This window comes from Triplophysa rosa, linkage group LG6, assembly GCF_024868665.1.
Source record: "Triplophysa rosa linkage group LG6, Trosa_1v2, whole genome shotgun sequence".
In the NCBI taxonomy this organism is placed as follows: Eukaryota; Metazoa; Chordata; class Actinopteri; order Cypriniformes; family Nemacheilidae; genus Triplophysa; species Triplophysa rosa.
Genome location: NC_079895.1, coordinates 24,653,994 through 24,681,928, shown reverse-complemented (window position 1 = coordinate 24,681,928; position 27,935 = coordinate 24,653,994). Strand labels below are relative to the sequence as shown.

Here is a 27,935-nt window from a genome sequence, read left to right as displayed (position 1 = left end):
TTTCTTTCTTCTGCACAACACAAAAGAAGATATTTTGAAAAATGTTGGTAACAGAACAGCACAGACCTACATTCACTTCTATTGTAACCAATGCAGGTGAATGAGGGGCTGTTAACAACATTCCTTAAAATATCTTCTTTTGTGTTCTGCGGAAGAAAGAAAGGCATGAAGTCATATTTTTGATGGAATATTGTAGTTTTTTTTATAAGTGACTTATCTGGGCACTTTTTTTCTTAAATTCATGCGTCCTCATAATCTTTAATTAAAAATGTTAACTTCCTTCCCCCTAAAAACGAGCTCTCCTCACTTCCGGTCACCAGGAATGGTGTGAGGGCGGGGCTCCACTGACTGCAAACTGCCATTCAAATCTGCCTCCATTTTGTTATCAACGCCCAACTTCCAACGATCAAGTCCCGCCCTCCATTTTTTCCCTCATTTCAGAAGCGGATATATGTTACAATAGGGAAAAGAAGACAATAGCTACTTCCGTTTCATAGAGCTGACGTACAGCTTGTTGCCATGTGGTAGATAAAGTTCTTTCGTAAAAATAAATGTTCTTTTGCCATATTTAGCTTTATATGACATACAAATGAGACCTGCCGGCTCCAAAAGAAACTCATTGAGTTCAAATGCAATATCCTCGCAACCGACCGCGTCCCTCAGACATGACCACATGACTACAGGTCCAAGGATGTAGTGCTGAGAAAAGAGTTTGTGTTACTTCCTGATGTCCCACTGGTACTTTGCCATGTGTTTCATGCATTTTGCTGAATAGAAAGAAAACATCTGCTTATTAAAGAATTAGAAAGTGACACGTTACAGACTTGTGCCATACAAATCAGGTACTGCAATCTAAATTTGAAGAATAATCACTTCTTAATACTAATCTGAATGTTCAGGCAAGACATGTTGGAGAATACAACTTTCTTAACTAGTCATGATATGAATATATTTCTGGTGCACAATCAAAAAAGACGAGTAACGGTATGGATGTGACTGAGCTGATGTGTCCAGCAGGTTGTGTGAAAATCAATGTTAGATCAATGACACACAGTCTCCTCTGGGTGTACAGGTGTCATTCTGTGTCTTCAGGTTATGAGAATTACACATGAAACAAGTCAAGACTAAAAGAAACCTGCCACAAAGAATTCATAAAGAACTAATATTAGCTCACATGTGCATGTGTGTAAAAGCTATTCACACAGAGCTTATCCAATCAGAATTTAGAGTTGTTACTATGTTCTTTTTGCTTTGATGTCAGATTTATTATTCATTTAAAAAATAAAATAAAAGATTTATCATTCATTATCAAGGAGCTAATTATCTTTCATTGGTTAAAGCTGCAATCTGTAACTTTTGCATCTATATACGCTAATATATATAACACTATTATATTGAACACTATCGCTGTTAAACATAAAGCATACTTAATGTACTTGGCTTTATTTGGGTTGAAGTCAAATGACGTCAAACTGACAGTTCCCAAAAAAACTGATGCCACAGCTAAAATGATAAATCATTATTATATAAGATTAGTTTTTTATTCACTTGCTCAATAACTGGGAATGTGAGAAAAATGTGTTGTGCTGTTAATGCTCACACCTGAGTAAACCTGAATACAATAGACGAAAGGAATGATAGACTGTGAACCGCTGAAGTCTTGACAATAACACACACCCTGAGGTGGGAATGTGACACGAAACGGCCATTATACTGTATATCAGGTGTTCAGCCATTCAACGGCAATAAACTACTGTACGGCTATTGAAACTACGCAAATAATTTGACAAAGCAATTTCGAACTGTAATGCAAGACTTGCAACTACTTCACAGTCATGCATTATTGGAAAAAACTTTGAAAATCTGTCAGCCAATCAAAATCAAGCATTCAAGAGTGACCTGGTATAAATGTAAATAACAAACCAGTCCTCTTACTTGTCTGCTGCAGGAGGCGGAGCGTTTCGCTGCTTGTTGACTTTGGCATACAGACCGTCCAGAGGGTCCCCTGTGGACGGATCTCTGCTGTGGGACACTGGGGGTCTCTGTGGGGAGGGGCTACGGTTCCCATAGATTGGCTGGGAAGGTGACCCGCGCTCCCTGAAGGTGTTGATGCGGGCTTAGTTCGGGTCCAGATCATCGTCCTCCACGTCAGGTGGGCAGAAGCGATTTTGAACCTCCCGGTCCCTCAGCTCCTGGTGCTTGGCTTCGATTCTGTCACATAGAAAACGTATAGTTAGAAAACTTCATTTTTGGTATAACGGATATAATTTTGACTGACTGTTGAACAGGCATCATCTGGAAGAGAAAGACCAATGGGAAGACAGCAAACCACGGCAAGCATATCCAAACTTGAGAAACAACTGAACTTGAATAATATTTACACTGTCAAGGACATCACCTAAATACAATCAACTGAGAAAGGTCGAGAAACACCGTTTGGACTCAAGCAGCCGATTTTCTCTTTCCTTTTCTGTGTCTCTCAGGAAGCTCAGTCAATAAAGTCTCTCTCTGAACAAATGCCACTCCGGAGCATATGGACGAGAACAGCACGACTCCGACTCACACTTCACACGCATCCAAGTCCAAATAAGCCTCGGCAAACACCGCACAAAATAATGACTGCAAAACATCCCCGCATGTCAGCTAAATATATCCATCGCCCTGTCTGCCGGCAGAACAAACACAACACAATGAGAGATGTGCGTAATCTCCACAGTGGACCACAACAAGCTGTCAGTCCCAAAGAAAATCAGAGCTGGAAAACAGAGACATCTAATGATTAGGTCAAATCATTAAAAGCCATTTTTCAGTAAACAATAACAGAACGCTGCTATGCAACACAAATAACTATCAGCTATGGAATTTGCGCAGTTATTCAAATAGTAGCTCGGCAAAGAGGTCATAGATCTGATTTGAATTTAATACAATTAAATGCAAGGTTAAAATGTACTTATTTTTATGTGTGGAAAGACCAGACAGTGATACGACAAACATACCACTAGCACAGATTCTGTATGAAACAGTTTAAAACAGTGTGTACAGTTATAAAGTGACTTCTAGAATAAAAAATCAAGAAACCAAACACAGAACAAACGGGTTTTTAAAAGTTGAAAACTTGTTTTATAAAATTGCTAGTTTTAACCTTTTTACAATAGCCAATACACAGTACACACGCACTTCATACTGCATCAGTTGATCTCTATTATTTTATTATTATTATTATTATGCCTTTAATATTGTTAATACATTTAATATGGTTAATAACATAGTAGGACAAATGACAATGGTAGTCAAAAGTGCCCCAGAACGTTTTGCTTTCCGACATTCTTCAAAATATATTTTGTGTTCAACAGAACAAAGACATTTAAAAAGCTATTTTTCCTACTATGGTAGTCAATGGTGGCCAAGAACTGTTTGAAGCATTCTTCCAAATATCTTTCTTTGTGTTCATTAGAACCAAGAAATGTATATGGGTTTGGTATGACTTGAGTGAGTAAATGAAGACAGAATTTTCATTTTTTGTTCCTTTAAAGACAACCTCAAGTTCTTACAACCCTGTATACATTTATTTTGTTCTGATGAGGAAGATTTTTGGCAGAATATTAGCGACAGAGATTTCTGGGGCAACATCCACACTACCATTAAAGTGGTTATCAAAGGTGTCCCAGAACTGTTTGTTTTCCTAAATTCTTCAATTTATCTTATTCTGTGTTTAACAGACCAATACACACAATAATTCTTTCTATGATAGTCAATGGTGCCCCAGAAATCTCAATCGCTAACATTCTTCCAAATATCTTTCTTTGTGTTCCACAAAACATAAATGACGACAGAATTTTCATTTTTGGGTGAACTATCCCTTGAAGTCAATTGAACTGAGCGAACACAGTCAACTAAGTAGACTCAAGTTATTAGAGTTTTAGTGTATTTTACTTTATAAAACACGTTTAATGTTATCATTTAGGTAATATTGGTGTCTTATTATATGGCCACTGCAGTCATTTCACAGAAGCCAGTTCCAGTATGATGGAGGACCACATAACATCCCATAGAAACAGCTGCTAATGAGGCATCTACAGTATGTATAAATACCTAAGGTAACCATAACCAAGAGAAGCTTGTTACTATGTTAAAATATCACAGAACATCAACCTCAGCAGATGTGCTACACGTCTATGCAATATGTGCGTGTTCATCTGGAAGATGTCACCTCTGTAAAACCTGCAATTCATCACATTCTGTAAAATGTCACCACTGCAGCCAGCAGATGTTTTAACTACATTCACGATTGAGATTACATGCAAATCTGTTCTTTTTGAGATAACTATCAGATGTCCGTAAACAAATGTGATGCTACAGTTTGATGAGATGAGGCGACACGCGTGTGGTTACAGGAAGAAGACCTGATGTTGGTTTCTAACACTCGTCACTAGCTTTGTGCTTGCTTAGGGGATCCGGTCCGGACTTCCTGCAAAACGGCTTCATCTCTACAGTTTAAAGCGGCACATGAGTTGAACTGAACTGAATCAAATCGAGTTATGTGAGAAAGACGTAGCACACAGAGAGGAAGTTAATTAGCGTTGGGCTCCGTTCCAACAAACGCTAATGAGTTTGTGGTTCTGTTGACTACGTAGGCAGCGTTTTAAGGCATGCTCCTGACGTGAAGCCTGTTATAAATAGTACTGTAGGTAGAGTAATTATACTTCCGTGTCCACTCGAGCAAACAAACCTGCTCAACACCACCTGGTTTATGATTGCTTTCAATTTATGGTCAATAATCATCAGATACAGTATGCATGACCACAGGTGAAAAATGCTAACTTTATAAATGTCATAGTATACATATGGTGTCAATTTATTACACTTGTGTTGTCTCAGTCACATTTAGGCTACAATGAAAGTGTGCAAACAGCATTTGATGTATCAGTTTAATATTCTGATGTGTGTCACCATGTTAAGGAGATAGTTCACCCAAAATGAAACTTCTTTCATCATTTACTCAGCCTCATGTCATTCCAAACCTGTAGGACTTGCTTTCTTCTGCAGAACACAGAAGAGGATATTTGGACAAACGGTGGTAAAAAACAACATTGGACCCCACTGACTTCCATTGTAAGTAAATAAAACATACATTTCTTCAAATATCCAGTTTGTGTTCGACAGGAAAAACATAGGTTTGGAATGTCATGAAGGTGAATAAATGACGACAACATTTTTGGGTGAACTATCACTTTAAGCACTGAATCACAGCACCATCAACACCAGCACTATCAGCTAATTCTAAAATGCTAACGACAGATATCACATACTTCACCTCACAACGATCGGCTGCTACCCGGATTAGCTTTTTTTTGCACAAAGTTGAAGATTCTTAACACTCTAAAGTTATTCCCCGTCAATCCCACAATCCTCCGTGTGAACTTGCTGCTCAACTTCTATAGAAGTTTAACTGAAAACGTGCTCATATCCACTGTGCCCCTTCATGCCAGTGGGTGTGGTTGGGTCTTTCTAAGACATGTTCTGAATGTAATCTATGTGAAGAAAGCAATCGCATAATGCACTGCCAAGCAGTGTTGGGTAATTGAAAGTAATGAATTACTAGTTACTAATTACCTATTCAATGGTGTAATTACTGTAGATTACTTTACAAACGACTCTCTTCAAAAAGTATTTAATTCCTTATTACGAATTACTTTCTATATCCTACGTCAAGCTTGATTAGAACTGATTCAAGGATAGACATGAAACGGCTTATTTAATTCCTTCAAATAAATTATAAATAACAACATAAATTATTCTTTTTAACTGACCAAAGTATACAAATGTGAGAAGGATACATTAAAGCATACATTTTAAAGTTAGACTTAATTTTGATGTCGTTTCCACTATTGAATATATTACACAGTATTTAGTTACATCAGAAGTAACTGTAATTAAATGACAGAAAAAATAAGAGTAATCTCTTACTTTACTTTTTCAATGAAAAAGTAATTCAAGTACAGTAACTAATTACTTAGTAACTAGTTACACCCAACACTGCAGCCAAGAGTCCAGTCAATTTGCCTAACAACACCCTTCAGCGTGACTTATTCACGATAAAGCACTAACCTCGAGTACTTAAACGGTTACCACATAATACACATATTAAAGCTGAAAAATATGTCTCAATGCAACTTTCATGTAACAGAATGGTGGTTGCTAAGGGTGCGTAACGATACGTGTCGTATGGTGAATAAACCACAGCAATTGACAATCAGAATTGAGGGCTGGAGTTACCTGTTTTAAGAGACAATCCATATGGAAGGCAGTCATTCACAAAGTTTAAAAATGACTGCATATTTGGTTTGTATTTACGTGATGCTTTTAGCTCCTATTTAGTGTGTGCTACTTTTCAAACAACAGAGGATGTGTGCGTGTAAGTTTTCTGCCAGAATGTTATGTAGACGGCAAGAAATGCAATGGTGTTTTTTTTTAATTGTGATGTATAACCAAGCGTCTATATTTTGGTCTATATAGCTAATTTTACCCTTATATTAAGCCTTAAAATTCTGCAAATTAGGTGCGTGGCCACTTGAATGACAAGTGGTTTCAGCAACCAGACTCCTCGTCCCGCCTCTTTGCCCATTTTCGATTATCCGGGAGCGACGCGCTGCTAAAATGGAGATGGCTAGCTCCGCCCACTTTAAGCTTCAAAACAGCTCCTCAGAAACCTACGGGTGACGTCACTGACACTACGTCCTTGTTGTATACAGTCTACAGTATGTGTATAACTGAGGGTAAAGGCTTCTGGAATAAGCTAAATATAGGGTGGGGCTTAATTTTGAACTTTGAAATTGACTGTATTGTTGGAAGGCTGACCATTGGACAGTCAATATAATCCTGCCGTCAGGCCGAGACATACGTCATGAAGAGAACACAAGAATTAAGAATAAAAGACTGGCCGGCACATATACAGTAAATCATTAATAATAAACACTGCCATATATTCTGGAAAAATAACAAGTGTCATTTTTGATTTCATGGTGACTTTAAACAGCAGTGCAGCTCTGCGGGTTTAGAATCAGTCTCTGAATTGGGATGTAATGAGATGTTTTGAGTCGTCAATCCCACCTTTCCCTCTCCTCCTTCATCCTCTCCAGCTCGTCCTCGCTCAGAATTTCAGACGTCTGCTTCTGTGCATTCATTTTCATCTCCGTCTTGCCCTTTTCTTCTTTTTTCTTCCCAAATCTGAGAGACACAGAGAATAAGAGAGAGAGGATAAGTGAGAAACATCAGTGAGTGATCACTGTGTGCAAATGACATTTATCTAGGAAAACAGATTGTGACTATCTAGAGCGCGCGTGTGTGTGTGTGTGTGTGTGTGTGTGTGTGTGTGTGCGCGCGCGTGTTTGTGTGTGTGTGTGTGTATGCTATAGTCTGGTGAGTTCCTAAATCACGGTAGAGGCCAGAGCATGTCAGTAGAGATCTTCTGTTAACATGCATCATTTCTGCACCAATGACTGAGTCCTGCACCCCGCTCCATTTTCTGCACTCACAGAAGGTCATTCCTCATGTGTGCCTGTCTATGAAAGCCACCGCTGCCCAGCCGAGCGCCATGGCATAGAGCTTCAACGCACTGTATCAATGTCACAGCGAGCAGAGGCTGTGGCCCCCAGCTACACACTCACAAACACACACCGGGATACGTCTCAGACCGCACAAACACACTGAGCTGGAGGAAAAACACACTGGTGAACTCACTTGCAGTGCACACATACACATTCCACATGCATGGATGTGATATGTAGTATGCAGTGTTGGGTAAGTTACTCTCAAAAAGTAATTAATTACTAGTTACTAATTACATATTCAATAGTGTAATTAGATTACTGTACAAATTACTCTCTCCAAAAAGTATTTAGTTACCTATTACTTATTACTTTCTATATCCTACATCAACCTTGATTAGTTAAGTGATTCAAGGATAGGCATGAAACGGCTCTTTTAATTCATTTAAATAAATAATATTAAACTACATAAAGTACTCTTATTAACTAACCAAAGTATTACAAATGTGAGAATTATACATTAAAGCACAGATTTTAAAGCTAGACTTTGAATTTTGATGTCAATTCCACTATTACATGAAAAAGTAACTGTAATTAAATTACAGAAAAATGAGAGTAATCCCTTACTTTACTTTTTCAAGGGAAAAGTAATTTAATTACAGTAACTAATTACTTAGTAACTAGTTACACCCAACACTGGTAGTATGTTAGTGACACCCAAGTCGGGAAACAATGAATAAAAAACATATAAACAGCATTAGGAACAAGCGCTAAGGGCTGAATGAACTGGAAGTTAACCCAAACACAAAAAGACAGTGTTCAGATGTCGGTCTTTCCAGAGGGCACAGAGTGAATCTAAAACTAAAGTGGCAGAGGTGATTCACACCTGTCTGCACCTCAACCATGCAGATTTTTTCCATAGCACCTCCCTCTTTCATTCCACCTCCACCCTGATCCTCAGCGCTCAACAGGGCGGATGATTCACCGCCCGCCAGCGCCTCAGTCTTTCCTCTTGTTTTCAAACACAGTCCAACCAACAAATGCTGTTGCCAAGTCACTGACTGCCACTGCCACCAGAAAACGACAACAAACCCAGAAAAGTGTTACAATATCTGCATGAGTTTAGTTGAGAAGCGCCTGAAGGATCTGGAGGATGCCGTTTAAACCTGCCTAATGGCTTTCTTTTAGGTTCCTGTTTTGTTATTGCAATAAAGGTGTTATTTTTTTAGCAAACTCCATTTTGACCAAATCAGTCTGTCAGTGACCCATCAGCTGTAAAACAACACCTCGTTTTCTTGTGGTGTTGTGGCTTGACACCTGCAATATTTAGCCTGTTTCTGTAAGATCTAAAGTTACAACAACAAAAAACAATTCAGGTAAATGGTTGGTAAATTGTATTTATCTACGTTTGAGTGAACGTTGACCAAACAAATGAAGCAAACACATGTCATGTTTAGTCAGTTCCATAGAGTTTACTATTGAACTGCTATTTATTCAGACAAAACAAAAAAAAGGACAATAACTGCAACCAAGGTGGTTGTTAAGTGGTGATGTAAGGAATACCGTTTTCGGACCCAAGCATCTATTCATTTCAAGCGGGGCTACAGCTTAAACAGCTGTTTATGAGCACTGTTTACTCACATCGCATATTTAAGCGGAGCATTTATTAACTCGCAGTATACACTACAGTCTCCAGGCTCACGGAATCTCCGACATCAATATTTGAATAAATTATGAATCACTGACTGGCCATGTGGGATTTCGTTATGAAGATAAAGGTTAGGATCGTGGTTTTCCGATAGTTTTACAGCACCCCGTGAGCGTATATTAGCATTTTTTGTTGTTTGCCTATAGCATCTTATTGAGCGTTTGGACCTGGAAACAGTATATGACCTTCCCTATATTTTGGTGCGCGACGTCAGACTTAACAAGCGGATATGTGAGTGTTTCAGATTATAGCAAATGTAATGTTCAAAAGTTGCTTAGTGCCAACGGAGGTTACACTAAATACTGAATTTAGCTTGAAGCCATTTTATTTTATTATTATTATTTTTGTGTACATATTTTCTGTATTCTCTGTTGTGTCTTAATAAGGAGACCAAAAAATAAATGTAGACGGCGATTAAAACAACATGCTAAAACAAGGTTGGTGGTGGCCTTTTGCACAGTATTATATAGACGTTTTAGCGGCAACAACAGTAACAAACATTATGTGGCCCAAACTTAACTTCCGATAGACCTCCGCAAAGATTCAAAAACTGTTAAGTAGTTTTAATTTAATTTAATATAATATGCAATTATAACATATTGATATAAATTTAAATTAATATAAATAAATATAAAATAAATTGTTACATTATAGCCAAACACGGACCAGAAGTTACAGTAACTTCGGGCCAGGTGCGTGCGTCTATATGAAATTATAAATTACTTCTGGAAATCATAACAAATAAAGCTTATTTTTATTATGATTTGTTGTTATGTTAAAAAAACATTGAATACCTATTATATACAAAAGTATTATATTAAAGTATCATTAATATGAGAAAATCTGTTCTGAGATTGCTTGATTCTTAAGCTCACATAATACAAAAACAACTATTGGTATATTTTGATTTGGACGTGACATAAATAATTCCTTGCGAGTCAGTCCATCAGAGTTACTGGACTGACTCGAACAATAAGTTTTTGACTGATTCATTGAAAATAGCTTAAAAGAGTCATTTGTCTGCGATCTGGACTGTACTGTTTACACTGTGTATGTTTGTTTTCCAAGACAATGCAACGGAAAGATGCGTCATCCACTCATTGTGTTGTATTACAGTAATTTACTGAACCCAGCCTTCATCATCGCAATAATTTCACACTGAAATCGGCAAAAAAAGAGGACCAGGCATTTACAGTACTATTGTAAACAAATGTGACCCTGGACCGCAAAACCAGTCATAAGTCGCACAGGTATATTTGTAACAACAGCCAACAATACATTGTATGGGTCAAATTACCGATTTTTCTTTTATGTCCAAAAATCATTGAGATATTAAGTAAAGATCATGTTCCATGAATATATTTTGTAAATTTCCGACCGTAAATATTTCAAAACTTTATTTTTTTGAGTGGATGCAGCAAAATCGTAAACTAAAATTGGCGGGAAACACGCCTACAAACTTCACTCGCTGCTGTCCACTCTTTGGGATTTACCCACTCAAGTTTGGTATCTACGTAAAGCTTAGAATGTACGCTTTCGGGTTCATCTACTCTCCACAACTTCATTACAGCGGTTAGCCAATAGAGCATTAAAACAAACCTGGTTCTTCTTAGCAGCGGCCTGCTACGGCTCCTCTGATGGACAACTTTAAAGACAATTTTCTCAAAATTTTGATTGTTTTGCACCCTCAGATTCCAGGGACAAATATTGTCCTATCCTAACAAACCACACATTGATGGCAAACCATAAGCTTATCTATTCAGCTTTCAAATCAAGTATAAATCTTAATTTCAAAACAATTCACCCATAAGACTGGTTTTGTGGTCAATTTTATATATTTTATGGAACCAGTTCTCAATATAAGCTGGTGCTCTGTTCCCAACACTGTAGGTACGAGAGTGCATTATGCTAAACGGCACAGATGAGAAAGGACAAGCTATCCCCCCACACACACCCTCTCTCCTGTAAGTCCTCTGGCCGTGTATTTGTGTGTGGATGCAGCACTCTCATAACTTAATTACTGTATTTATTTTATTAGACTGCAGCTATTTAATGTTTGTGCTTTGGCATGCGCTTCCCACACATCCATTCTGCTGCCTCATTAAGATCAGGCCCTGTGAGACCTGAACACCAAAACTCACAGTCACATTAACACGTAACATGCTGCTAATGCATTCTGACACAACATATATCAATACACTTCCTGTTAATAATTCATGACAACACAAAGTCTGCGCAGGCAAACGCAGTGACTTGGAAAATACGTGTGAAAAACGTGTCAGATTCTGGCTTAGCTGGACACTTTTGACAATCGATGTAAAGGTTATTGAACTCCGGGTCCTGAGGGACAGATATCACATAAAACTATTTGAAAACTGTAGTTTTTAAATAACCCTAAAGACTTTGAATAGCTTGTTCAGGTGTGTTTGATTACAGTTAGAAAGTCTAAAGATAATACAAAGTAATACAAACAAGATACACCACCGCCATTGTTATGAATAGGGAGGGAATGCAACGCTTAATATGGTCGTTCTAGCAAAGGAAGTCCCGCCTCCCAGTAAAAGAACCAATCGGCAAACCTTAACGATTCTCTGTGGCGGGGCTCTACACAGATGCTTGTGAGGCGCTTGCCAACCTGTGCGCATGCGCAGTAGCGACCTTGAAAATGGGTTTTAAGCACAATTTAATTGTAGGAAAGAAATGTCATGGTACAGTTTATGTCAAGGTTTAATCATTTAATCAAAATGTTGTTATTTTTTTATTTTTGTGAACGATTTTCAGACTTGCTGTGACTGAATAGCTCCTCAGATGTGTAGCAAACATGGCCGCCGAGTGGCACGACCCCCCCAAAAGGACTTTTTTGAGACAATTGATTCTTGTACCCCGACGCCCATGGTCGTTTACCAATCACTACGACACTACATCAAACACACTGTACCAAAACCAGGCTGATGTTGGGAAGGAGCTGTGTTGTTTAAAACCAGCCAATCAGAATCTAGCTTGTCGTTTACAGAAAGCTCCTGCTTTTCGCATCTAAAGGTCCAAGTGTGTGCTGATCCTAAATGCCTGCCGATTTTCGCGACCTGAAGTCGATCCATCAGAGACAGGCGTGCGCGTGTGAACACAACCTCTCTGTCTCAGCTATAGGGCAGAACGGCCGCTATCAAAGAGGAAGCCCAGCTGAGTCGAAAGCGGCACATGGATAAATAAAGGCAATAATTAGGCTGTCATAGGAGAGACCCTGGCACACTAGCTTCAGCTGTTCAGAGACACTTCAAACACAGGCTGTCACTTAACCACGCTCTGTACTTCGGGGGGAGTGGTCACGGTACGAGGAATAGACAAATGTGTTAACCCTCACACAGTCATGGTGGCAAATTTCGACAAACTAATTTGTTTCAAAACATTGTTAAACAAGCAAAATGAACGTTTTGATGAAGCATCACTGTAAATATTATCTCAAAGGAATCAAGCCCTGTTAAAAGTGATTCAGTAGATTGATATTTGATCAGAATTACATGTTAAATTGTCTAGCGGGGTAAGCCGATTTTTGATTGTTCCACCGTGTTAAATTCATCATGCGACAGGGGGTGGAGACACGCTGAGAAGCCAAACTGTGCTGATCATTACCAAAGAAATACATCACAGCTCTGTTTCTCGGTACCAAACGTTCATTTCCTACATGTCTAATTAAACTACCTGCTCTTATAGTTAAAGTCTAATGTCTTTCCCTCACATTTGCCCAGTAATTCTTTCCTCTTCTCATTTTCTGCTTTGCTTGGACTCTCTCGTCTCTCTCTCTCTCCAAGTGCTGTAGGCAAATCCATATCCTCTCAGGGTAACTTCTCCCGGAGGGGAAAGACTCGCTTCACAGTTTAATCTTTACTTCTGAAGAGATGAGTGGAAAAACAACTTCTCTCACTCCGACCGGCGTGAACGCAAATGCGCATTCGTATACATACAGCAAAGTGTATCTAAAGACATCCAGTGTTTCAAATGTAGCTGGATTAAGGGGTTTAGCAATGTAAAAAATCATATTAATAAATAAAAAGTGGGGATATATTCATTTCAGAATGATTTTGAAGATACATTTGGATATGGATACTTTTGCTTCAATGCACTCAAGTTACGATAGACTCAAAGGTTGGAAAAACCTGATACGGTATGTTATGACCGAATGACTCCAAAATTCATTTCCAAAGAAAACAAGAACATCCGATCCAAAAATATGTAGTCAATGCCATAAATGTGCTTATTTGTTCCAACAATTGTGTGGAATCCTAAATATTCCTTATTTATATTAGGACTACAATGTTTGTTCAACATTTCAAAACCTTTAAACGAACCATAAACCTTTTCGAATCTTACTATACTTTCGGACCCCACTGTGTACCACAAAAATATCCACAGAAATCATATAAACACAATAACGCACAGACACACACACACACACACACACACACACACACACACACACACACACAGAGAGCCTCAATGTGCTGATAAAAGAGGACCCACAGGGCCCGACTGTGTGTGATCTGAATATGATGGTATGTGGGGTGAGAGGCAGTTCACATCCATCCAAGAAGGAAAGACAAAGACGGCAAGAGAAACATGAAAAAGCTGAAAATGCTTCAGGGAAAAACTCTACAGGCCACTTTCCCAGACTCTGATTAAACCCAGTACTACAGTGAAAAGAATAATCACTGTTGGAAATGTTTCAGTATAATCCAAGATCAGGAAAAGAACAATGAACAGGGTGAAGTCTAAGAGCAAGGGAGTCCACGGCTGAAGGAAAAGTTCCTCTAAAAATAATTCTGTCATCACTTACATCATTACTGCCATTATGATTTCCTTTCTTACAATAAACACAAAAAGAGATGGTCTGAAGAATGTTCACACTGCTCCTTTACACAAAGCATAAACAAAACACCACAAAACTTACATAGTTAAATCCCTCTAAGGCACCAAGATTATAAAAAATGTTTTTACTGTGAAGCGTGAATATGATGTGCTCACGTGTTCATGAACAGGGTTCATGTATACCAAAGCAAAAACGAATTATGCGACTGGTGACCTTACAGAAAATTAGATTAACAGAAAAAACTGTAAAAAAACTATCCAAAGTCAGAAAACCAGCACTTATTCTTTGATCAAGCATAATCAAAATATTCAGGCGCAAATGCTTATGGGTATTCCTTAATTTCATTTTTTGCACGTTTAAGTGTATGGATTTTGTAGGTTAACAAGTTAAATGGACCAAGATTCTTATAGCTTATGGGTCCAAAACGCAAGCGTTTAAAAGAGCAGTGTTGAGATTTTAGCGGCATCTAGTGGTGAAGTTGCAAATTGCAACCAATGGCTCACTCTACCCCTCCCCCTTTGAAGCACTACGGTGGCTGACACAGGACTAAGATGTCGTCACGTTTTCGCCTCTTTGCCGAAGGAGACAATGTATTTACGAAACATGTTCTGTAGAGCAGTTTGTCCGTTTAGGGCTACTATAGAAACAACATGGCAAGGGGGCCCGCGGTGTATGTAGATACAAATACCTCATTCTAAGGTAATAAAAACATAACGCTTCATTATATAAGGTCTTTATACACCTCTGAAGACATAGTTATGTATATTATATGGAATTTCTGTCAATGGATCCTCCAAAAAACTACACACTTGACCTTTATGTAATGTTTAGTCATGACTACTTGATTTTATAAGTGCAAACAATATTTGGGCTTAAAGTGTATGATAGCATTCTGTGAGGAACAGACAACAAGTCTTTATTCAGTGAAAATGTTTTAAAAGCTTGTTGTCCCTTTTCAGTGAACGAAAAATAAAATTTTTCCTCTTCCAATCCAAGAATGTAAAGCAAGTTTTTAAGAGATACTAACGTAACAGAAGTGCCGGTTTTGGGTGAGCTACTCCTTTAATACAGAGATTGTTTTGATTCCTCGTGAGTGATAGTGAACAGAAGTTGGTTTTCAATACACCTGCCGACCAGAGCAAAGCCATCTCCACTTTAATTATCTCTCCCTACTGCCGTTCCATATTCATTACGCTCTATTCCACCGAGACACACACACATGCAGGAAAATACTTTCATGAACACATAAACAAACATAGGCAAAGAAAACACGAAGTCAAAAGACGCTACAAAATTAATAAGACACATTTATAATAATTGGTGAAATCACAACTTCAATTTATTTCTCACTCTCTTTTGTTTTCCTGTCCGTTTTGTTGGCACCGTCGTCATATTACAGCGGGATTCAAAACCCAAATAAGATTAGCTCCGGCTGAGGTGATGTCACCACTCTGACCTTTCCGACTGTCTGCCGTTCCCAACAGGGCACTGCTGAAATAATGAGACTCCGTTACCATAGCAGCTTAATAGGTGCCAGTTGTAGAAACCGAATGAGCCAATCAGAGCAGAGCAATGCTAAGCACCATCTAGCTAGCCTGAAAAATATCCACTTTAGCCAACGGACATTCCTGACGCGTCAGGCTGCTAATGCCCGAAAAGTGGGTGTTTGGCTATTAAGAAACCGGTCTTTACCAAAGGAAGGCTTGGGGTGAAAGACAAAAAACACATTATACATATCAATACAATGGATAAATGATAAGAAGTCGTTGAAGGAGACCCAGCGGTCTGATTGGCAGATGAGTTTTTGAAGGAGACTGGGTTGTTCAAACGGCCAATTAGCAGCTGATTCTGATGAATTCATTAGCATGTTCTCAGGTAATTAGAAGAAGCGGTTGAGGGAATACTAAATATTCAACAGGAGAGCAGACACAGCGACACACAGCTCGCCGTGTTCCTCTGTAGAGTCTCATTAGCATAACCACACACACACACACACACACACACACACACACACGCGCACACACACGCGCACACGCGCACACACACACACACGCACACACACACACACACACACGCACTCACACACTCACACAAGAGCCCATCTGCACTGCTGAGAGACTATTTCATACACAGATATCAAAACTCACACCTCCAAAATAGCCTTTCCATTAAAAGAGGAAAGTAACAGATAAACGGAAATTAACATATAAACATTCTTTGTGAGACATACATTCTTCACCCAAAAATGAAATTTCTGTCAACATTTACTCACCCTCTTGTCAATTAAACCTGTATGACTTTCTTGCTTCTGCAAAAAAAACACATATTGAAGATATCTTGGTAACCAAAAACTGTTCAAACTCATCGACTTATGTGTTCACACAATAGAAGCGAATGGGTACCGCCGTTGTTCGGTTATCACCATTCTTCAAAATATCTTCTTACAGGTTTGAAATGACAAGAGGATGAGTACATTATGACAGAATTTTCATTCTGGGTGAACTATCCCTTTAAATATGTTTGTTTATAATAAAATCTTGAAAGACTCCGTTGTATATTCCTTCTCAAAAACAGGCTTCTTAAATGTAGGCTTATCTTATATCATACCACAGACGCACACAAAAAAATGATTTTATTTCATTTAAATAGTATCCTACGGAGCCCTTTAGGGACATGGTGGTGGAAAAAAATGAGAGGGAAGAGAAAAATATTTTTTATAGCTTTTGCGTTCTCTCGCAAAACTTTTGCGTTCTCTTGCAAACATATTTGCTTTATCTCGCAAAACATTTTGCGAGTTCTGACAAACACTTCATGTTTAATGTCCCGCTGGCAGAATTTAAGACAAGCTCCGTACATAAACATTGGTCTATAGTCGCAGATTCCCGGACCAATAACTCGTGAGCTAAACGTTCTTATAACACAAATGACACCTCATTCTATGTAACGTAAACAATGAATTTTAACTTAATTTTCCACAAATCGAGCCTTGTATTGATCTCAGGCGTCTGTAAAGTGCAAAACCCGAAGATCATTAGGCTACGAAAAATAGTCATTAACTTCAGTGCTACATACTGTAGTATAACTAAAACCAGTTTAAATTCAGCAGGAGAGCATTAATGTGTAAACTGAATTTGGTGAGACCACAGTGTGTAACATTTAAGTTATTAATGACTATTTTTGGATTTACAGTAACTTTGTAAACGGTTTCTTTGGACTTGTCCACGTCGCCTGCTCATAGAGATCAATTTATATTCTCGTTTTGAGGAAGACTAGGTTGTAGATCATTGTCTAAGGAATTATGTGTTATTTGTGTTATAACAACGTTTAGCTCACGAGTTACTGGTCCGGGAATCTACTCGGAACCGCTCCATTGTTAATGTACGGAGCGGGACAACAGGACGTTTGAATGTTTTGCGAGATAACGCAAAAGTTTTGCGAGATAACGCAAATATGTTTGCGAGAGAACGCAAAAGTTTTGCGAGATAACGCAAATATGTTTGCGAGAGAACGCAAAAGTTGTGCGAGATAACGCAAATATGTTTGCGAGAGAACGCACAAGTTTTGCGAAGTAACGCAATGTTTCTCGGGGGAACGCAAAACTTTTGCAAGATAACGCAAAAGCTTTAAAAAATATTTTTCTCTTCCCTTTCATACTTTTTCCACCCCATGTCCCTAAAAGGGCTCCGCAGTATCCAGTCTTCAAGGAAGTAAAGAAGCTTCTGTGTTTAAATAAAAATGAAACGCTTGAACATTTTACCTAGAATGAAAATGTATTTTATACAGGTCGTATTTGAGAGACATAGATGACTGGTGAGGAAGATAATATTAACAGAAAAACCACCGCAGGCTCTGGAGTTGAATGTTAAAGGAAGCCAACCCCCTCTGTCAGATAGTCACTGTAGGAGGGAATATATATAGAACTAAATAACTGGTCTCTTTCTGTACCCTACATAAAAAAGGCCCTGAAAAAGGTGCCAATGCTCTACAGGCTAGCAGGATAACAGTGCTTAAAACATAGAGGAGCAGGCCAGGTTTTGGGTTAATGGCACCCCTGGTGCAGGGTTCGAGTGCACGGCTGGTGGGAGTTGAAAGGGCAGTGGGATGAGAAGTGGGATCCAAGATTGCCAGCCCATCTGTTCAGCCAACACACATAGGCGATAACTAGAGAAAAGAGTGTGACATATCTGCAACAACCACTGCCACCATGCCAGGATCTGCATCAGAGAGCAGAGACACTGTGAGACGAGAAGAAATGGAGTGATGGAGAAAAAATTCTGCATGACAATCCATAAATGACAGAACTACATACACCGAGAGCACGCTGTTAAAACAGCAGCCTTAAGAACATAAAGAAAACTTTTTTTAGGGTGGCCTTTGTTTGACAGGATAGAGAAGAGAGAAAATAATTTGGGGTGAAAGAGACGGAAGCATTAATACGTCTTTTCTTCAATCACTGACAATATCGGGTTTAAATACCCATGTGAAGCCTTAAAATTTTGAAAGCACTTTTTTTGTTTTTAAAGCATAGTTTTTCATATTCAGGTAAGTCAATTGTCACATCCATAACGGTCCATATTCCTCATAAATGGGCACATACAAATTAAAATAAAATAACTATTTTGTGGCTTATGAAGAGCCATCCCTTCTCCATTTGTTGGGCATTATAGCTTCTGGTTTGTACATCTAAATTCACAGAAATCCCACAAAATACGTTGCGTCCTTTTTGTCACGTCCATAACCCATGAATTTTTGAATCTTTTAAAAAGAAATCTCGTACATAGACTGATATTTTTCTAACGTCTGGACTCTATCATCAGTGGTTTAGTCAAATATAAACCGACTCAATATATTGGTAATAAATACATTCTCTGAGAATTTATATTTCAAGTTGTGATTAAAAATGTCACATCCATAACACTGGAATTGCCCAAACATGGTCGTCACTACCAAAACACGGCCATTTTGTGCTCTGGTGCTCATATATGTTTGAACCCAACTGATGATTTCCTCCAGATTTATCTGTCCAATTCGACAAAAGTCTAGAAAGTACAACAACGAAATTCAATAAAATAAATAAAGATAAAGAATGAAAGGACGAGTAAGAATAAAAGAGATCAGATAATGAGTGCGTGTAGGGCCAGGTGGACACGTCTCGCTCAGCTATAGGAAGTTCCACACATGTGCGCATCAATAGAGAAAAAGAAGAAAGGAGAAAATCTGTTCTTCTCAGAGCCTCACACATATAGCCGTGGGGTAACCGTGTGTTTGACTGGCACCGGGGGCCCAGAGGGGAGGTTACAGATGCCAGGGGCCACTTTGACTGATCATTGAGACTACAAAAGGCCCAATTTTGCTCACTTCATACTCCACCAATCATTTACATCTAATGGCTCTATAATTACATCACAATCAATTACACGTGAAGCCTGTATTCAAGCCGCTGCTCTGTTACAATGTGTAATGTACCGACGAATAACAACAAAAAATACACAATGCACTTGGAAAATGCGAATCAGGATGTGTTAAGGTTTTCTTGAAATATAAGCGGGAACGGCTTATTCTGTGATTTCGAGTCATTTTACACTTCAATAGCAGATTCCATGCCTGTTTTTGACAGTAATGTGGGCCACTTGTGTTCACACAGCCAGAAAGACCCCCAGGGCACATGAGCGGGGAAAAAACAACAACAACAAAGAGACTGGAGAGTCTGGGACTTGACCTGGATTACACACACACAGCGTGTCGCCATTCATTAATTCCTGTAGTTTTTGATTGTTAGTACAGCATGGCGTCTTAATCAGTCACCGTTCCACGCTCGTCTGAGTTTTAACACTCCAATCAGACCAAGCCAGTTTTTGGCACCAACAAAACAAACCACATATGGCTTGTTCAATGTGTGTGTATTGGTGATGCACTTCCATGAAACATTATGTTCAGTTTCTACCGACTTCATACAATCAACTATGGTTGAATGTTGGTAGATTTTGTCGTAATGTGCATTAGGAGAAGATAGATGACAGAAACGATGGGAATATTTCGTTTGGATCAGAAAAAAGACAAGGGCCTAATTTGATCCCATGCCTTCCAACCCATTTGGTACTGAACAGCATGTGTACATCTTTCATAGAACTGTACATTTCTTAAGCAAATTTTCACAATGCAGTTGTTTCTCTAAGGAAGGTTTTACTAAGAATGACACAAATTTGTCAATATGAGTAATCACCCTTTATACCATGGTTACTTTTGGTGGGTTATTTACAGTATTATAATGTGCTAAGTATCAACATAAAGTTAGTCTTTGCGGTAAATAATATCAATGTTACTGTCGCTGCTACTGTAAAAAATGTGAAATTTACAGAATTTTTATTGTTTTATTTTACACTTTTTTCACGTATTTCTGAAATACAGCAAAACGTAATTTTACGTTACAAAAATGTTATTTTACCGTATTTTCTGGTGCCCCGGCTACCAGAATATTACATTTTTTTAACAGGATTTTTTACAGTGTGATTATTCACAATATTATGATATTTGAAGTAACAACACAAATTTAGTCTTTGCAGTAAATAATATCACGGTTACTGACGCTGCACTGCAAAAAAAAATCATTTTACTTTTTTTATTTTACAGATTTTTCACGCATTTTTGAAATACAGTAAAAATGTCAAATTACAAAAACGACTGCAAATTTACAAGAAAAACATGAAAAACCTCACTTTTTTGGTGCCTCAACTGCCAGAATATTATAGTTTTTAACAGGATTTTTTACAAAATTACACTATTTGAAGAATCAACACAAGTAACAACAAAATAGTTAACAATACGCAATTACTGTCAATAATGAAAACTTAAAACGATAATAAACCTAAATAATTTGCAATAATATCATAACATGTTGTTGAGGTCTTTTCTTTTTTAAAGCATTCTTCTACTCTTCTACTGTTTTCGCCATAAATCTATTGGCTGCTTAACTGCCACATATCCAGATGATAAAACAGAATTATTGATGTTAATTTCCTGTGTTGATCTGAGGCGGGACAGGTAAGTGCACCCTCATGCAGACAGATCAAAGGCCGGGCCTTCAAGTGTTAAACCAGATGGACTTTCTGCACAGGACTGAAAGCGACCCTTCAAAGCCAAATCCATTCCTCTCTAAACTCTCCACTACACCGGGAAGAAGCGAGAAAGATCAACTCCTCCCAGAGATTGATCCCAGGAAACATTGCTATGGACACAATTGAAAACATATGGAAGTTGAAGATCTATATGCTGACCATGCACTCTTTCTCTTTGTCCGTTTCCTTTAAAGAAGTGCTTAACCTTTTGTGGGAAAGATCCCGGGTGAGATTTGCTTTGAGCATCTGGGGTGAGTAATGACGGAGGAAGTCAATCAATACCGCTTTGCCTGACGATTGCCATTCAGGGTGTAATTGCATGCGGTTTCTTTTCCTCCAATGGAACATGACTGCCCCTTTCATCTCTTCACCTTTTAGTAGACTCCACCATTTTGGTCTTTGTCTAACCACGAACGACTCCTAAACCACGTCTGTTACGTGACAGGTGCTTGAACGGACATAATGAACTACGGACATGCATATGACCTTCTAGCTTTAACAAGCGCTGCGATTTGTGTACGTCAAGGACCGTCGACCACAACCCCAAAGGCTGGTTTGTTTTCTCGAGGTGTGAACGCGGCCATGTGGTGACATATCTGATACATCTGCACCAGCTGTCTCCAGCACGACTGCCTGTACTTTTGACGCCAAACCTCCCACCGCAATAGCACCAGCCATATCGCATGAATACATTATCGGCTTTCACCACGTCGACGAGCTTCATCGCACCTCTCAACCAAGAATCTCGCTAATTATGTACAGAGACTCTACGGTGTCTGTCCTGAATGCTGTTGAGGACAACTGCACATTAAAATGGATGTCAGGGGCTGGCAACGTTCACGCACTTTAACAAGGCAATGTTGTTCGGCTCTGGCTGACCAGATCTTGAGCCGTAGAGTTGATGGAAGACAATCTGCTCACGGTATGGAAGACGCACAGAGGGAGAACAGACGGGAGGTGAAGGAAACACTCGTCTGAATCCGTACAGGGGGTGGATGAAGCAGAAGGAAGCAGGGATGGATGAACACTGGAACAGACTGGCGAGCAGAACGGTCTCCCCCCTGCTCAGAGCTCTGGCTCTTGGTCACCACAAATCCTCGTTGTCGGACTTAACTTCAGAGGAACTTTCCTCCATCTTTTCCTCACAGATTTCTTCATTTCAGAGGAAAAAATGTCCAATATGTAATACCACCCTCTGTCCAAAACAGAAGTCATTCAGATGGTTCAATCTAGAACCACATTTCTCAACTATGTCGTAAGATACAAAACATGCTCCTAACATGCATTTATGCTCCATAACCTTTCAAATGGCAAACTGTAACTGTGGTAGCCCTAATCTAACAAGCAACATTTGCTATAAAAAGTCCTAAAAGGGATCATTTTAAATGTAATACATGTATGAGCAGTGGCGGCGTTTCAACACAACCTAGGCTACGGCAAAATTTCCTCTGGCCATACAACGACATTCCAAAGTAACGGAGCCATAAATTATACCACATCATATCTAAACAAAACGTGTACAAGAATCTACGAAACTGAAAGAATGCGCGAACATGCACAGAGACTTACACATAACAAACCATGCTCTCATATGGTTTAAAATGTGCTTTTTAAAGCTCTAATTCTGGAGCAAAAGGGCGACTCCAACAAAATATCTGCTAAACTATCTGCCATTTATACCGTGTGTGACAATCGCTTCAAACCCACAGCCAGATGTTGTCATAACAACCACCAACGACAACGCTAATCGGGTACGAGTCTAAAATATACTCCAAATTAAAAGCAAACGCGATTAAATATCAAAACATGTCATACCTTGTGGCAGTGCAGTTTATTGCACGAGTAGCGGCGAGGTTGAAGCAGTGCAAAATCATTTCTGTTGATGACTATTCATATTTTTAGCAAATATTTAGGTAATGAACATTTTTTGTGTAAATTTGTGAAATTTGCATTGAAAGTTTGTGAAAAGCACATAAAATTGTTTCTTTTTTCATAATGTGTTTAAGGTGGAGTTGTTTGTAATTATGAAGCTATTCTATTTTTATTAGTCCTCCTGTGTTAGGTACAGGCCTTGGTATCAGCAAGTACCAGAAAAAAAATATCGGTACTCGTACTCGGTCTTTAAAAAATGGTATAGGTGCATCCCTAGATATTAGTAGGGCATCCTAAAAGTTTTGGACAAGGCCCAATAATATTAGTGAATAGTCATCTTCATGCTATTATTGCTAAAGCTTGTTTGTAATTGAAAAAACTTTAGTATACTACGATCAACCTTAGCTAAAACTTACGTTTTTACGCGACAGACGTACGCAGATACTGTACGTCTGTCCAAAAACAAAAAGGGCTAAGATCTGTAAGGTTAAAAGATTTTATCAGCTTAAATACAATGTAAAAATCTGTACATTTATGGATTTACTGTTTCTTTAACAAAATTTTCACATACTTCTGAAAGGTCAAATTACAAAAAATGACTAAAAATGTACATGTCGGGTGTAAAATAACATGGAACGATGTTTATTATATGCAGGCTAAATGTTTTATTTTATGTTTTTTTTTTCTGGCACCCCAGCGGCTGGAATATTTCTGTTTTTTACAATGTATTCATGTGATACTCTCAGCATGCTCTGAATTTACAATTTACCCCACGTTAATAAAATGAGAAATTGTGAAACAGTCCGATTTAAAGATAAATCTTGAATTTATCTGAATACATGGCTTTCCTTTGACCGAGTGATATCCAGGAAAAAAATATTTTCTGCAACACTTTTCTTTTTTGAGCTTATAAAAGCTTTGGCATATAATAAGACACAGTACACAGAGCAACAACCCCTTCATGAGGGTGAGATGCGTTTCAAGTCCTCTCTCCAGACTCTGAGCATACGGTCAGTGCCATAGGCCTAATTCATGGTGTAGGTGGAGGTAAAACCTGTTAGGTCTAATCATACACATGGCCCAACAGTAATCTGTCGTGTTCATTAGCGCTCGCCGTGTACATCATTAGCTTTACCCACAGAGCACCATAATGGCAGAAATTACACCATCATCCACAGCTATAATCACCCCACTTTCCACAGCCATTAAAACAAGCAAAGAAAACCCACAGCCTTCAGAGACTGAAAACACAGCAACACCACACATGAAAGCCATTTTGCTACAGCTCGGATTTATGAAATATATATCTACAACCTTTTCTATCTTGCCCTTAATGGCGATCTGCTTCGTAAATCACAAAGTGTATTGCAGAAATGAAGCAAAATAATATTATGAAATTAGATTTTGTTAATAGATGTCTCAAAACACCTTGTTGCTCTCCAACTTTTTGATTTAGTAAGTCTATAAAGCAAAGTCATATGATGTGAGGTACCTGACCTCCATATTTTTATTGGCTCCATTATCTTGTTTTGAAGTTACACAGTGAAATGACCAAACTGAGACCAACTTATCATTAGTCCCTGTGCGACCATTGACCTCCACAGATGTAAAACTCATGTAGTTCCTGTTGGACTGTACTTTAAACATGAAAAATAAAGGGTCAGTTACATTTTTGTGCTAAATTAATTAGCAAATGATTTTCAGAGATTAATGAAAGGAGCTCAGATACTCATTCTGTAAGGATTAAACACAGGAAATCCATCTTTTTTGTTTATATTGAAAACGGAAACACCTGAGACGTCTAGTCTCTCATTTAATCAGACTAAAATGGGATCCACCCTCCGAGTACGATTTCTGGAGCTATAGCGAAGACATGAGAGGAAATGACAGATTCTTAAAGACAACATGAAATGGAAGTTGTGATTGACTTCTTTTCCGTATCGTGACGTTAATCCGAGTGAAAGGGCTTCTGAAATTAGAAGAAAAAAAGTAGGGCGGGGCTTTATTTTACCTTTCCCTTTTTGATTGGTTTGTTGTAAGTTGGGCCTGGAGGGGAGGGTTAAAAATGCCTGGCAATTGGACAGCATTGTTTCTGACGTCATGTGATGTTGTTTAGAGCGGGAGAGGAGCTTCATGTTTTTGATTAAAGATTACAATTGCAGATGAATTAAAAAAAAAAAATCACTGCAAAACTGTGTAAAACACTTAGAAGTTACCTGTTTGATTTTATGGTGACTTTAAGGGCCCTGTGAAGTCCGTTTGATTTTTTTCCTAAATTACGTTTTTTTTCTCCATTTGAACTTTTCTGGATTGTGTGTTTTCCGTCTATATATATACAGTAGTAATATATTTTCCTACAAATACTTCAGTACACTATAGTATTCACTTACAAACTATATTCAAAATATGAAGGTATTTTTGCAGCGAAACAACTTAGGAATTTTAGTTGTTTGGCCACACATGTGTATCAGTAAATTTGAAGTCAAAATTTGAAGTCGCAAAGTGTAGAATTTTTTATTCTCTCACGCAAACACCTTCTTGAATCCTTCAGTGCAATTGCACAAATCAAACTAAGATGCTCGTGCATTCACACTTATTGCAACAATTGCTGCCGAAAATATGGTGCAAAACACACACCTGCACCAAAAGACGTGCGTTCGCAGACTAGTTTTGCACATCCGCGAATCAGTATGTGAATTGAATGCTTGCAAAATATTTTCTCACAAATGAAAGGTTTTATTCTTGGACATTTTTCTAGGACAAACACAAGAACATAACTACAACTGCTTGAAATCTGCTGATGCAAACGAGGCCAAACGAGCTAGTTTTGGCGCCCAGCAGGTGGCGCCCTAACGCGCAAGTGAAAAAGTCTGCGAGAATCATCCCGAGCTGCTATTTTTTCTGAAACCACTAATCGTAATAGTGTACATTGGTTTAGTTTAAATAAGTATGCTGGTCAGCTACATTGACAATCCCTTACGAAAATGAACTATGGTTTTACTAGAGCGGCACGATTAAACGTTAAAAGATTGCGATCTTGATTCAAAGATCCACACGATATCATAAATGAAACTCAACAATTCTCGTGTCTATTAACTTACACTTCCGACTAAAATCGTAACGCTTTAATCTGTGACGTTCAGAGCTACTTTCTGTTTAAGAAATAATACATTTGACAGATTCCGTGCCATTCCGTGTTATACAGCAAATTCCGTTTTTATGCTCAGATTCCATGACTTTGTCTGCGTTTTCCGCAACGCAGAAGTCATAGGGCCTTAGGCTTTCGGATATCTTAAAGAACATTAAGTAAACTTTATCCTCACCGAGCTTTACTGGATGTTGTTTACAAGTTGGATGTCAGATACATCTAGAGAGGTCCAATTTAGGCCCTGATATTACAATATGATGGAGCTATGAGTGATGATGTAAAGAAATGTCAAAGAAGAAAACAAGTGCACGTTTCTGAAAACCTTTTCAAGCTCATGATGTCTACCGAGTTAAGATCGATCCTGCACCAACAAGAAAACTATTTTCTGCCAAAGCAACGTTGAAATTCACAGGAATAACAAGACACGACGAGGGCAGTTTGGAGCTTTAAAAAAAAGTCTGTACAGCGCACACATTATAGAAACTGAGATCCAAGAATTTTCATTCACATGGGTCCGTCCTCCAGTTAATTAGTGTGATGTAATCAAATAAAGCCTGGTCCCGACAGAGTCTGTGTGTGTGGTATCATGAAGTCTTGTGTTGCAGTGGAGTCTGTAGGACTGTGTGTATGTGCACGGCTGGTGGGGACAGCGAGATATTAACACATGGTTTATTTACTCTGAAGTCAACAGGTCTGAATTGAATTCTGATCAATGGGTCCAGAAGGGCTGTAAATATATAAACAATATATATCACAAACCGTCTACGTGCTGCACATCATTGCTATGACAGAGAGCGAGCGAGAGAGTGCTCAGAGAAAATGAGAAGAAAGCAATTTACAGCTTTTTTGGCTTGCAACTGGAAATGAAGCATAACTGGAAAAAATGAAGAACCACAAAGGGCCATTTTCTACACTTGACTTCCCACCCTCTTTTTACACTTAGCTCTGACACATACTCAAGTACACAAGTACTTAAACATACACACTTCCAGTGATGCAAGCTCGGTTTCATGTAGCGTTTCATTCTGAAATGTGTCAGAATGCAATTCACACAATGCGAAGAGCTGGTCGTCATATCTTGATGCATGTAGATAACAAATTAGCCACGAGACACACAAGAACCAATGAGATTCAATGTTCAACATTCAAGAAATTGGTACTCCCATTGTAGCACATTACATCCAATGAACGACCAAACACATAACACTTCAATGTCAGACCATACATCATTCCAAACATCACACAATACCCACTGTCTACAGTCATTTAACAATTTCCAGAAAGAAAAACAGGTCTTTTCAAAAAGATCTTGCAGCTCCTACAGTATCTAACAGCTTCTATTCATTTCCGCCATGTTCTCCCTGATGATTGTTACCTTTCAGAGACCAACCTATAAGCAACCAGCCACATCTCCGCTCTTTAATGTAATCAAAAGCAGGAATAGAGCCATAATGAAAAAGAGGATAAGATGGAACAAGAGCCTTAGCACAGAGGTGCTACTGACGAACAATAAAATGAAATGGATTCAGCGGCGGGACACACGGCGCCAATCACATATTCATGCCGTTTTCCATTCATCCAATCATCTTAATCAGGACATTGCATCTTGGGAATCAAAGGCGAGATGATTGAACTTCCATTAAAGAGGTCTTTCAGTGATTCATATGGAGATGCGGAGAGA

At 38.6% G+C, this 27,935-nt stretch overlaps 1 protein-coding gene across 1 annotated transcript in view; it reads right to left on the bottom strand.

Moving 5' to 3' along the window:
• The window catches only part of LOC130555540 (partitioning defective 3 homolog B-like), a gene marked incomplete at its 5' end in the record, with an annotated part of 193,496 nt that overhangs the window by 67,981 nt on the left and 97,580 nt on the right, over window positions 1-27,935 (bottom strand). Inside the window, 2 exon segments of the mRNA XM_057335833.1 lie at window positions 1,936-2,211; window positions 7,111-7,227. Coding sequence (XP_057191816.1) covers window positions 1,936-2,211; window positions 7,111-7,227 — 393 coding nt within the window.